Source organism: Anser cygnoides, chromosome 8 (genome assembly GCF_040182565.1).
Source record: "Anser cygnoides isolate HZ-2024a breed goose chromosome 8, Taihu_goose_T2T_genome, whole genome shotgun sequence".
Classification (NCBI taxonomy): domain Eukaryota; kingdom Metazoa; phylum Chordata; class Aves; order Anseriformes; family Anatidae; genus Anser; species Anser cygnoides.
The window spans coordinates 2,467,995-2,481,867 of record NC_089880.1 but is presented as its reverse complement, the minus strand read 5'-3'; the positions used below and the strand labels follow the sequence as shown (position 1 = coordinate 2,481,867).

General features: G+C 38.3%; 1 protein-coding gene across 5 annotated transcripts in view; it reads left to right on the top strand.

The window, feature by feature from the left end:
* Positions 1-13,873, top strand: part of ARHGAP29 (Rho GTPase activating protein 29) — a 59,366-nt gene that overhangs the window by 15,965 nt on the left and 29,528 nt on the right. For 4 of the 5 annotated variants that reach the window (XM_048067254.2, XM_067001607.1, XM_048067253.2 and 1 more), the window contains exon 3: positions 13,345-13,488. The exons of the other annotated variant lie outside the window; for it this stretch is intronic. In XM_048067254.2, the coding sequence (XP_047923211.2) occupies positions 13,345-13,488 (144 nt within the window). The remainder of the gene's footprint in view (positions 1-13,344; positions 13,489-13,873) is intronic. 5 annotated transcript variants of the gene reach the window in all.

The following is a 13,873-nucleotide window of genomic DNA, read 5'->3' as shown; positions in this document are numbered from 1 at the left end:
ATATTATATTACTATTATATTTAAATATTTTAAAAATTTTAAGTTCTAAGCGATGAGAAAGTGACAGTGATACCGCTCTTGTGGCCATGCACACTGAAAGCCGAAGGGAAAGGGAGGCTCTTATTTTGGAAAGAACAAAGTGTATATTTTAGAAAGAATAAAGGAAATAATATCTCTAGTAATTATGTCTTAATTATCTTCTAGTTTCAAGAATCTGCAAGATGTGGAAGGCCAGGTGAGCAAGTTTCAGCTAAGATGTGTTGAAAAAATTTTGGCTTTGGTTAAAATAAGTTGCAGGATTGTAGATGAATAATTTGTAGGAAATATATGTGTAGGATGGAGTTTAAGCACAAGTATGTTCTCTCTTACCCCATGCTCATCCCTTTTCAACAAAGGGCTTTTACATCTTGATGGTTTGGGGCCAAATTTGAGTGTTGTTATACAGGATTTTGCAAGGATGCTCTTCTGTGAACGTTATATTGAGATTTTCCTAGTTCATGCAGGTGTGATCAGTTTAGGGTTCTGTGTTGTGAACAAAGTTAACATCTCAGCTGATGTGCTACTTTTGGACTACAGCATTGTCTTCACTCCGTTTTTAAGATCAGATGTTACTGAAATAGCTATAAATTCCTGTAGCATTACCTTAAAAGACTGCAAAATATTCACAAGTTCCTATTGCTGTTTTAGTGTTGACAGTGATATGAACAGATTCTTTAGGATGTTTAAATTCTTTAATCTCTTTGTTGTGTTTTGTTGTGTTTTGTTTTTTTTTTCCCCCTGAAGATTTTTTTCCCATTGATTAAGTAAGGTAGTATATAAGACACTTTATTCTTGATGCTACTGCACTCATGGAACAAAGAAATCCATCCAGAAATTCTCGAATGCTGTCGAGAAGTGGAAAAAATATTTACTGGAATCACTAAAGCAGAGGTGCAAGAAACAAAACAGTGCAGGTCAACAAAATGAACAGTGGTCCTTGGTCACACAAGTAGGTTAACTGCTGCCAGCAAAGGGCTGCTGAAGGAGGCAGCTGCTCAATGGATGATCCCAGATGTTTTGTGCTTCATTTGGTAAGATTTGAATTGTTTACCTGAAAGTATGGTAGCATAAGTGACTGAAATTGGCATTGTGCTGGTTGAGCGAAGACAGTTTGTGAAAATGTGAAACAAAGAAAGTGACCGTGATAAATAGCTTATGTCAGTGATGAAGAAGGGGAAATTAACAGTAGGATTAAGCTTGCAGAGTGGTCATATTTAAATGCTCTCTCTTATTCATCTTTAAACCATCGTGTAAGAACACGCTAACAAATGCAGCAAGGAACAGAGAATTCCTTTTAGCAGTAGCTGGCTTCAGCTGATGACTAGACATGAGAAACAGGTTGAGATCTTAATTGGAAAGAAAGCAATAGGTCTGGAGCATGTAAGTAAATCACTTTCTTAATAATGAGAGAAGCTTGTTGGGCAACCTCGAATGCTGCATGCCCCTGGATGAAAAATGAAATGCATGGGGCTACTAAGTATGTAGTTGACCAAGTTCTGCCTGTTTCTGTTATAATTTTCTCCTTCTGTAACTTTTACTTGCCTGCACTTCCTTTTGCTTGTTACTGATTTGTTTTCTACAACAGCTGTGTAAATCCAGGACCATAAAGCAAACATTCTGTGATCTGGCTTTATTTCACCTTTCTATTCTAAGTTATTTGTGAAGAAATAGTGCTCAGCTAAAAATATATAGTGAGCTGTGCTGTGGATTGTTGTCGTCTTTGGGTGTGTGCAAGTACTAGTATGACATTGGTTACTACTACAACAAAAGTGTTTGTGTCTTCTCTCCATAAAAAAATAAACAAAGATGTTTTGGTGTGAATTAGGTGGTACCAAAACGTTCTGTTGCAATGGGAATTGGCTGTTCCTGGTTCTAGGAAATGGGAAGATTCTGAAAGTATTTCCTTTTGAGCATTCAAATGGCTCATCGTTTTGCTGTCACCTGTGGAAGTCATATAGCCAGGCTGTACTCTATTGTCGGGTGGTTGTTTCAGCAAGACTTCAGTGCTGGAACTTCAAACAGTTAATCCTTTATGTTCACCAGTTTCCCAGACAATGGATGCGATTGGTGACTACTGCAGTGATTTGAATATTACTGAAAATGTGAGTTGATTTTTTTTTTTTTGTTTTCTTCAACAAAATAGAAGTGGAATGCTATCACACCCTATATCAGTCTGTAACTGTGTTTAAAAGATCCTTTAAAAGAAATGGACACAGTAAATTCACCTCTTGTTTAACACTGTATAATCTCATAATCCTGGCTTTGTGTGGTCTTTTGAAAGCTAGGTGGGCTGGCAGCAATAAAATAGCTTCTGCACTCAGTCAGTGACTTAGGCTGAAAGTGGAAGGAGCAGCCATGTAGAACAAATTGTATTTAGACTAAGAGTAAAATGAGTTAAAGGTTAAGTATTCTTTGATAATATCTTGATATAGTTTACCAAAGGCTAAATTTATTTTCTTTTGAATTAATTAAAAAAAAAAGTCCATACTGTATGTTCTGTTTGGTACAGTGTGACCAACTTTCTGGGGATATTTTTTTCTTTTCTGCCTTGTGGTGGTTTTGGGGGATGTGGTGTTTGTTTTCTTTTCCTCCAGAAATCTGTGTTGTGAAAGTTTGGGGGGGGGGGGAGTAATACTCAATTTGAAGCAGTACACAAGAAACATAGTTGCTTGATGAGGCATAATTGTTTTCTATTTTTTATTTTATGAGCATCTTTGGTAAACTGGGACTATTGTGCTAGGCTGTAGTGAAATGCCATTGAATTAGAAATTAGTAGCATACTACTAGAAGTATAGCCAGTGGTCAGTAATCGTGATGGATATGACTGGTGAAATGTGACGGGTCCGAATTACTGTAATTGTATTCATTAAGAATGCAGTCTTGCATCCACTTGACAATTTACAATTCTGACTTCAAAATGTGTACTGGAAGTGTTGACACATTACCCTCACCTGGTTTTATTCTTAAACTGCTGGCATATTTTGGGGAGGGGGTTGGGGGGAGAGCAGAAGAAATATTAATAGTGACTAAAACAGCCCTATAGTTATGCCACTCTCATTTGTCAGAAACAGGTAAATAAGGAAGGAAAGTTCAGCAGTTTTCATTCCTGTTTTTTGGTATTTAATTTTTTTGTTAATAAAAGATTAATGTATTCTAAAGATTAAACTGCATGGCTGAGCACATCTAGGTTAGTTGACTGGAATCTCAAGGCTAGTAGAATACAAAAGTTGGAGGAATGTGGCCTACAGCATATTGAAATAGATTAATGAAAAGCTGCGTTGTGGTGGGTTTTTTGAAAGGCTTCCTCCCACACACAAATGCAGAGTTTATCTGTGAATTTAAATGTGAAATGGATGTGAAGTAACAACTGTTCTGTTGATATCAGTTGGCACACCAAACATAATGAAAACCTTTAACTGTTTTCAGTGTAGGCAGAATTACACGATTTTGGTTATTTTAATGTATTTTACGTGTGTACACTATTTATTGTGACTTTTCTAAAAGATTTTTTTGTTAGGACGTCTTAGTTTTTGCCACTTTTATTTCTTTGACTTCTAATAATTTCTAATTTAATTGTACATCCTTAATTCTCATGGGTTTGTCATTATACCAATTTAGACTTATAAAGAAATGTGGAATCAAATTAAGCTACTTTACTACCACCACTACCCCTAAAAAAAAAATACTGGGGAAAAAAAGCACTTGAGCTCCTTTACAGAGCCATGGGAAAAAAAAAAGTTCTTATTTGCTAATTCTGCCTTGAGCAAATGGCTGCAGGCAATCGTTTTGGAACAGAAGTGAATAACCTGGTAAGATTTTTTTGTACTGGTTGTCACTTATGTCCAGCATTGGTAAGGTATGGTCATTTGGGGCCAATAGTATCTGGTGTTGCTCTGCCTCTTCCTAGGATGTGCTTGTGCCACCATTTCCTCCCCCTTCAGTCTTGCTACCTGGGAAAAATAAGGGCATCAATTGGCACCCAGTCCTTTACATGCTTAAAGCTCCAGACAAATACCGTACAATACCAGCTTTTCCATGCACCACGTAACTCCTTACTGGCAGTGTTTTTCTTTTTGTGACTAACAGGGAAAAAAACAGGTGTTGCAGAAGTCTTGAGTTTGGGGTGTCCCTGATAATGGCTTCTTAGTGTCTAAGAGGTACTTAGGCACCCTTCTGTAATGTATCTTTGGTATGATCATTGTCTTATTGTTCCTTCTATGGGACCCATTCAAAGGCTTTTTATCTTAAATTCCCTTGTTGAGTGTTTAATGACACTGAACTTAATCACAGAACAGGCTTTAGAGGTCCTGAAGCTTCCTGTGAAGTGTACCTCAACTTTCAGGGAGTCATCAGTGGCTTGCTAACACTGAGACCTAGACCCATCTGCTGTCTGGTAATGATTTGAAGGGTTTTGACTGGAATGTGTAAAGTAAGAACCTGAGCCCCCACCTCCTGACCCGAGGTGGGAAGCCATTTACAGAGCTAACCCTGTAGGGTCTTAGCTACCTACCAAATAATGGGGAAGTCTGCTTGTTTTGTCTGTCACCCCAGTTCCCACTGTTATAAAACCATATGCTGTCCCTGCTCAGGCTGGGGACTGGAATGGAGGTAGGAGACGTGTGAGGCAATGCAGACATGCTGTAAGAGGCCCTGCTGGCCGACATCACTCGGCGCGAGGCCTGCTGTGGGTGGAACCTGCTTTGCCTCAGCTGTGACGAGTGGTAGGTGTTGGGTGCCCGTGTGTGCCCGTGTGCTCTTCCTGTCCTCTTCCATCCTGGCATTTCTTTCTTTGTATTCTGTGAGGAGTGGGATAAATATGTATATTTCCGTTCCATAAGAATAGTTGAAAAGAGGATTGCCGCAAAGAAGAACTGCTTTCTTCTTACAGCAAATTGGTAACTCCCTGCAGGTGTGATTCGTTCAAGTAGAATGTGACTGGGTAGAGTGATGTGTTTTGGTCAAATGACAGATTTCAAAAGAGTTAGGTTGGATATTCATATGGTACTCAACAAAAGGTTTTCATGCTGGAAATCTTGCTTGGAACTCTTTTCTAACAGAGGATAGTCTCATGTTTTTATCCAAGAGCAATTTTTCTGCAGAAAAAACATCTGCACTTCTGCGCTGATTTTCTTAAAAAGTTGAGGAAGAACTGCCCTTAAAATATCTAAAACTGCAAATACCAGGTATTCTTTCGTTTAAGCCTAAATTTGTAACCTGATGTTAAGATCAAATGTAGTAGTTTAGGGAACCAACTTGGTAAATGTGAAACACTTTGTGCAAATTATTTTTATAATACAATAAATGAAAAAAAATTACTAAATGTACTATACTCAATAAGCTATTTGCATAAAATATCCACGGAGCCTCATAGAATTGGATATGTACATTATTCTTCTAAAAAGAAGTCCTAAATTTTGATGCTTTTATGTCAAATGTAGGGATTGGGGCTGCAATGTTTTATGCCTTCATTCCTAATGAAATGTCAAATGTTCTTAGATTTTCTTTATTGAATTAATTGTTTAACTGTTTATTTTCCATAAGTGGTCACATTTGCTGCAATATAAAGTGATTGAAGTACTGTTTGCAGTGAATTCTGGAGCCCGTGTTCCCAAAGACTATGAATTTGGTGTAGTATCTCTTAATGATGCTATGATAACAACATTGCCATGATACTGATTAACAAAAAAAGGTAGGACTGTTCAGCTTGTTATTTTGAAAACTTCTAGTAGAAGGGAAAAAAAAAAAAAAATAAACAAAATTCTAGATTTACAGGTGCTTTAAGGCAATTTATTCCTTGGAATCTTCAAAAGTAGACAGCTTCTCAATACGTTGGGTAATTTGGGAAGAAATGATAGGCATGGTTTTTTTTTTCTTTCCATTCTTCCAAATTGCAGAGTTAGAGCTCAGCAGTCATAGCTGAAAGGTATATACTTTTCACTTGGCATAAATCTTCCTCAGAGGTTTTTACAGTAGATTCTTAAAAACATCTGGTAATTTTTGAGTATTTTATTAGCTATTTCTGCAAAAATTAATGTTCATCCCTCTTGGGAAAATTCATAAATAGGTCACATTTTCTCATCTGAAATTCTAGAACAAGTTATTTCATGTGTTGGGTTTCCAATAGTTGTTTGGTGGTGGTGGTGTTGTTGTGTGGTGTTTGTGTGTGTGTTGTTTTTTTTTTTTAAGTGACCAATTACAGAGGCAATATTCTAAAAATCTTAGTGGTTGTTTTGTGGTGAGAAGTAGGCTTTTGTCTGTGACTCTTGTGAACCAGGTAAATAATGAAAAGTTGATGAGGTTAGATGCCTTGTTATGTGCTGGAAAAGTGCATTGGGTGTTTTCATTTTCCCAGGTGCTTATGCATGCAGAGCAAAGGAAAATGGCTGAAAGCAATGCTAAGGATGTAATGGACACTAATGCTGTTTTAACGTGCTTTTCTATGAAGAACACTGCTAGCTGTTTTATGCAGATGATTAGTTGTGTGTGGGTTTTGGTTTTAGGCCTACAGGTTTCTATCAGAGCAGAAATCGTGGCTTAGTTTTTGTCTGAACCATTTAATACACTGAGTACGACTTGAACACGAGACTGCGCTACAGAAATTACAGCTTTCGTTTTGTAGCAGCATATATGTGAAAGTACAAATTTCACAGAAATGAAGATTTTTTTTAATATACAGGATCTGATTTCAATGCATGCAAATAGGAATAGTAGTTTCATTTCCCAATAAAACTTAATAAACTAACTGTAGTCAAAGATAGATCTTGAAAGCAGAGGTGTATAAAGGCTCAAAGCCAAGGAGAATAAATAGTCCCTTTACAATTGTTCTGACAAAAAATAATGAAAATGCAGTTAGCAACACCTGATTTGCTTTAACAATATAGCTTATTCTTGTAAATTTTGACTTTTGAAGGATTCAGAGCTATACACTGGAAGTCCTGGGTTTCATTCTGTGTAAAATGACTTCATTTGATTGCCACCTCTCCTGCCCTTCTCTAAACCATTCACGTTGGTTTGCATAGCTCAGGGGGGAGGCGTTGCTACTGTAGAAATCGTGACTTTCTTTAATGACTGAAAAATAAGATTTCCTAAAGTTCAGGCCAGCTGCTGAAGAACAACAATACCTCATTTGTTATAAAATTAGTGGAGCAGATGAATAATACCCAAACTGATCTGGATGCATGATTGTATTTATTGCACTTGCCAGAGCACATAACAAAAAGTTTGGGCTCATTTCATGGTGTTGCGCCAGCTGCACCAGTAGTCTGTATCAGCTGTGAGAAGACAGGCAGCTGATTTAGCATCAAGCTGGAGGTACATTCAGGTGGTGTCTAATGATTAACCCCTTGCCATTTTGAACAACCTCAGGCTGCTTTATGACTAGTCAGCACTCTGTGCTGTGTGGCAATAGCATTTTCTGGCACTGGAAAAACCTAAAGATAGGTTGCTTGTTACCAGCCCCTGGCCTGTTTCTTGATGTTGAAGGGATAGGTAGGTAGCTTCTAATTCTGTGCCATAAAATGAGGCTGAAGCACGATGACTTCCCTAGTGCCACTGGCAGCTTGCAGCCTCTCTAGAGATGTTAACACTACAAGATTCTAGGATAAATTCTTTCAGAACTTTTGAGTTCTTGTTTTTCAGTTACTTAAAATGCTTTGTTCCTTATATCTGTGGCATGTTTATACAGCCAAATAAAGGAATAAATGATAGCTAAGGCTGCTGTTATTCTCATCCCTCCTGAACCATGGCCACCAAGAAATAAAATACCTACACTGCCATTACAGTAAATAAGTTTTGTTCATTTTATGTTTGTCCAATTAAATAAAATCACTTCTAGCTGATACGTATATTTTGTTACAAAAGCTTCCAAGAGACTAGAATAAAAAGCACTGACAAAGGTCAGCTGTACATATGGTCAGACCACCGTGTAAAAGACGCTTTAACTGTATGTTTTGATTTAGATCTTGAGGTTTTTGACTGATAGTGACCTCTGTCAGATCAGACAAGTAGGGCAGACTGCCAGGCGTGTTCGTGGGGCTAAAGAGAGGGAGGAGGAAAGGCAGGAATAAAACAACGGGTTAATCTGAGGCTGTCTCCCAGAGCTGTGGATATATGAATTAGGTGATTTCCACACAGTTCATTGCTGTATGATTGTTTTGCTTACTCTGTGATGCTCACTGGGAAGTCTCATAGTCATTTGGATGGGGTTCAGAACTGACTGCTGACAGTTTCCTAGTGGGCACTGTTGAACCTGATAGTAACACAACTCTAGCTTAATGTTGTCTTGTCTTTCTTAGCTTCATTCTAAAGCTGTTCTTTTTTTCTTTTTTTATCAAATCTCAATGACATAAATAGCGATACCATTTAGTCTTTCTCAGTAACATAACAGAAACAGGATGTAGTTTACCATGATGCCAAAAATGAGTTTTTTGGTAAATAAGAGATGGCAATCTTTTAGCCAAGGTGTTGGCCTTGCACATTGAAATGTTGGGTACTCAAACATATTCCCTCTGAATCCTTCCAAGATAAGAGAGGAATTTAAGTGTTCTCATCCGGTTGCATTGTCATCTTCTTAAACTATTCTTAAACCAGTAAAAACTTCTGTAGATCTAGTTAGTTATTTCATGTTAGACCCCTGTCAAAGACAAAACATTAAATCATACTCGTGAAGGGAGATAAATGTGAAAAAACATAGGTTAGCTTGTTTTACAATAAAATTTCCATGACACATGAGATAAGTGTATATGTGTTTCCCTCGTAGTTAAAAGTCTGGTCTGTGTGGCTCTAGAAAGAATGCATGACGTGTTATTCCACACTGATAATATCTTTCATTGTGTGTAACGTTCTTGAAAGCTGTTAAATGCATGTACTAAAATAATTCAATTTTTCTAATAAGCTTCGTGTGGAAAGCAGGATATTGTTATGTGGTGTTCACTAGACTATTTGCTTTGAATGTCTCGCGTGTAACCTGCCTTCAAGAACTTTTCACAGATGTGTTACTTCTTGGCTGTTTGATCTAGATGGTCTGTGACCAGTTTCAGTTTCAAACAAATGACTGTGACCAGCTTCAGTTTTAAACAAGTTTTTTTAGCTATGGCATAACAACAGTTGTGTAACTGGCTTCTTTTATCTCATGACTTCTGGAAATTGGGTGGTGGAGGATGAGTTTGCTGTTGCTAGAAAGTGTTGATGTTCTAGGTGGAGAAGCTGCGACCAGGATGGTGCATGTGTCTCTTGCAGGGGTCTGAACAGCAGTGTAGGGTGGGTGATGGCAGTGCAGGGGAAAAGCTATATGTTAGTCCACATTGAAACTTTTCCTGGCAAACGTTAGTTGAAATAAACAGCTTCAGAAATGTTTGGGCCAACAATAAATCTGATCAGACAAAAGAATGCCAGCCAACTGACACAGCAGTGCTTTTCCCGACCGCGTGTAGTATGATTAGCCCTGACTTGGCAGGGAGGGTGACTGGCGCTGGCAAGCTTGATGAGCAAATCTTCTTTTGTTTTGGATGAATAGAATCCATAGCTATTACTGCTAGCTAATGTTTATTAAACAAGGGCTTCCCTTTGAGAAATATCTACATTTAAAATAGGTAATGTGTTTTTTACACTAAGGGTAGCTGTTTCAATCGCATTCACGACCACTCCATCGAGGAGTGGGATGCTAATGCCAGAACAGCATGCTGCTCAGGTGGAAAGCCTGTTGGTGTTAGCCAGGCCAGCTGCTTTGCTGTATCGTCCTTGTGTATTAGATTTTTCTGCAGGTGAGTTGAGGCTGTCAACTAAGATCTTAATGTAGGTTTGTCAACTTTGAAAACAAGCTTTTTATGTCCTATCCTTTTTCTCTGCTTCTCCTACAGAGCACGCTTCCCTTGTGGTTGCCTTTACGTTTGGAATCAGGTTTTTTTCAGGTGAAGTAAATGATGGATTAAACCCCAGTGACAGAAGATTTGCAGACCAATTACTAAGCTCTCCCAAGCTATTTTTGTTCACTTTTAGGAGCTCTTTTCCTTTTGGGCAGAGAGAGCTGGTTGATTCTTAAAGCAAGACTTCCAACAGACTCATCAGTGAGGCAAGCAGCCTGACTTCTGTCTCCTCTCTGCCAGCAACACCATTGCATTGCTCTGGTCCAGAGTACTAACTAGTCTTTCATGGTATTGGAATTCATGTTATCAAGCTTGAGAACAACGTATATATATTTTAAACTTGACATAGTATCCATTGCTGGAGGAATTTCCTGCTTGCCTTCACGTAGAAAAATGAACTTGTACAGTGAGGCAAGAAAGGACAGAAGAAAAACTGAAAGTAAAATCTGAGTTTTGTGACTACTTAGGTCAGATTGGATTGCTGCAGGAGCAATTGCTACTACATTTCTTCATGCATCTTTTCACTGTAAACAGTGTTTGCTCTACCGTTGTTTTGGTCTCTGGGAACTCTTTAGTATTGAAACTGTTTTTATTAATCTGGTATATTAAGATTCTTTTACAACCTGAGGCTTATAAATCTGTCACGACCAGGAAATCCCTCTATTAGTGTATGTTTGGTGAGTTTCACTTGCTGAATGGGGGGTCACTGTAGTTCCTGATGGCTTCTGCCCCCTCCCTGATCACTCCCTGTGTCACGGTCCTTTTGTCTTCGCAAGTACAGAAACAGTGTTTGTTATTCTGTAAACAAATAATACTGTGAGGGAATACAAAGAAATCTCAGTTGGGTGTAGCCAGATTTTTGCTTTTGAGAGTAAATAACTAACTGCATGCTTGAATGCATTTTAGTGATAGTGTTTCTCTGGGATGGTATGATAAACTTCTAATTCAACTCAGCAGTTGTTTTCAACATGTGTTTTCCTTTGAAGCTTACTGCTTCTGTTTCAGACTTGAAGAGGCTTGTGTCCCCTGAGATTTTTCTCTACCTCCTTTCCCTCTCTCCCTGTTTTTTTGCTTGTTTTCCCCAGCTCTGCTGGTCTGGGAAGATATTAAATGTTAATACTCAGAAACTGCATCTCGGTATCAGATGTACTCTAATTAGCCTCCTGTATGACTCTTTTTTTTTTTTTGCCTTTACCCAACCTGTAAGGAACCTTAAGAGGCTGTTCATAACAGCCTGTAATAACAAGCCTGTATTTGCAGATCATACTGAACCCTGCAGAGGAACTTGTCCAGTTTGTCATATGTCTGTAATGCCATCCTTCCTGAGGATCTGGGAGCAGTCTGTAGACTGGCTTGCCTGCTTTCCTGCCTTGTTTGCCCTCCCATACTTGTTATGGGACCATAAGTCTGCCCACCGTGTCCCCAAAGGACCTGGCTATGGTGTATGTGCATGGGTATTCCAGATCACCTGATCATAACCTGATGTTTTTTTCTCTCTGGCCACAAGCGGACTTGTGTCCATCAGAAGATTGGGTGCCTTCATCTTGGCTACATGAGAGATGCAGTTCTGGTCAGATAGTGCACTGGTGCAGACCATTGCTAATCGCACTTGTTCCCATGTGAGCTTCTGTCAATGCTGTGTTTTGGTGAGGAATTATGCAGGTCTCTTGCATGAAGAATCACCATTTCTTGTTTTGGCTGTAGCTCCTGCTTGCTGTGTTTAATCTTCTGAGGTGTGTTGCTCTTAACTGAAAGAGGCGGTAAGCATCCACCATCATCATCCAATGGTGATTCTATCCACTGTTTTCATGCCTTTCTTGATTTCTGTAGGCTTCTTTCAGACCCCTGTAAGTCACCTCTTTTCCAGCGTCCCAACTCCCAGTACTGTTGTTTCAAGCCTGGATAACTTTTCATATCAAATTTCAAGCCTGGAGCCTTTAGATCAAAGCGTATTTGTCATGAATTACTTCCACCATTAATGTGTACGTACTGAATTCTTGCCATTTTTTGTACCAGTGTCTTCACACTTTCTGCTGTTGTCCGCTGTTGCCTTGTCAGTTCAAAATCACTGGATGTATAAATGTAAATGAAGATACAACTACGTTTCTCTTTAATACATTGCATACAGCTTTCTTAATTTATGGCTCTGTGAGATGTGTTTTTCTAGTCTTCTGTATATCCTGTCAAGGATACAGAGCTTCCTACCCCCCTCCAGCAGGAAAAAACATGCAAAGTGCCAGTGAAGGGTAGATAATGTTTTGCCTTAGTCCACTTCCTGAGTCAAGGTTTTTCCTTTGACCGTGTAAAAGCCAGCCGGAATTGAAAAAATCTCTTGATATTGGATGTCTAAGGACATAAAGCCTGAAGCATAGTGATCCTTGGAAGGCTTGCTATTGGGGATTGTATAAGTTTACTTTTGTACGCGATATAACGTAGTATTGTTGGTTTGTAGTCTTCACCACCTACACACAACAGTAGTGGTATATTGTGCTGATGTATCATGTTGTACTTTGCTGATTCTTTAGAAAAAGCAGGTATTCTGGCCTGAATGTAATGTCTTGTAGTCAGAATAAAATGGCTCAAATTTGCTCTGAGTAATACTGGATCAATTTGCACTGTACTAAATGGTCTGTATTGACCTGTTTGTTATCGTGCCCACAGACAGCACAGAAATGCCATTCCTTTCTACTCTATGGGGAAGTGAGTCAGCTTGTACTAGATCCTCTTTTTCTTTTTCATAAGCTAGACTTTCCTGAGTTTGAAAGCTTTTTACCACAACTTGCAACGCAGCACTCTCATGCATGTGAAACTTTATTCCGTGCACCAGCACCTTTTCTGTAGCAGAACGGAAGAGCTTGTGGTTCAACCTGTGCAATGTATACAGCAGGAACTATTAAAGAAAAAGGGGGGGGGGGGGGGGGGGGGGTGTTTACTGAAGGCAGAGGCACAAAGCAGGAGAATTATGCTGTAGAAAGGAGTGTATGTTGTCCCGTGTATGCTTTTTTGAGAATTTTTCTAGCTTAGAAATTCTACAAAAAATATTTTGGTTTTCAATTTCTTTATCTGGTTTGACATGCCCAAAGACAGAGCTTTGTTGGATCTAGGCCTGTGTACTAAAGATGCTTAAGATTTAACTGTTATGTGTTAAAAGCTAACCAACATTTGCCAGAAATTTGTTGTTTTGCTTAATTCTATGAGTATACGGAATTTTTGAAAATGACTTTACTTGCAATGTTGCATGTCATTTACATATAAACTTTTGGCAAATGCGAGTATAACCTGTTTTGAAACAATTTCCTTGTTTCAGGCATGCCCAGCTTCCATTTGGCCTACTTCAGTGTAGCCAAATATCATCAAAGTATTTTTTTATTGTAATTTTTGTGTGTTAATTCACTGTTCTAATATAGCTTCTCATTTATTTATTTATTTATTTATTTTTTAGAAAATCGAGATGGCCTGCATCAGGTAGTACATGAACGCTTGGGAGAGTTGCTGCGTGTTTTAAAAGCAGTGATAAATAAACATCAGACTCTAAACTCAGTTGATATTCTTAGTGCCGCCGGAACAGTTATTGCAAAAGTAAAAGGTAAGGAAATATTGCCTTTTAAATTCAGGGAGAAATTTAATGAGTGACCTGCTTGACTATGCCTTAGTGTTTTAGGTGGGATTCTTTGTATACAGAAGAAACAAGTTTTTTAATAGCAAAACATTAACATATGTTTAATATACCTTCTCTAAGTGAAATGTAATATTAAATAGTTTGTTCTCCTGTTGTAATAAAATTCAGTTGAAAGGAAGCTAGCTGCAAAACCACACTGAATTCTAAAAGCACAAACCTTTGATCTTGATCTGTTCTTTACCTTTATTTCAGAATAATATCTCAGAATGATAAACATCAGGCTTATCCACTGAGACTTGCCAAAAATTTTTGCTGAGTACTGTGAATTTATAGGGATGGTGTTAGATTTATA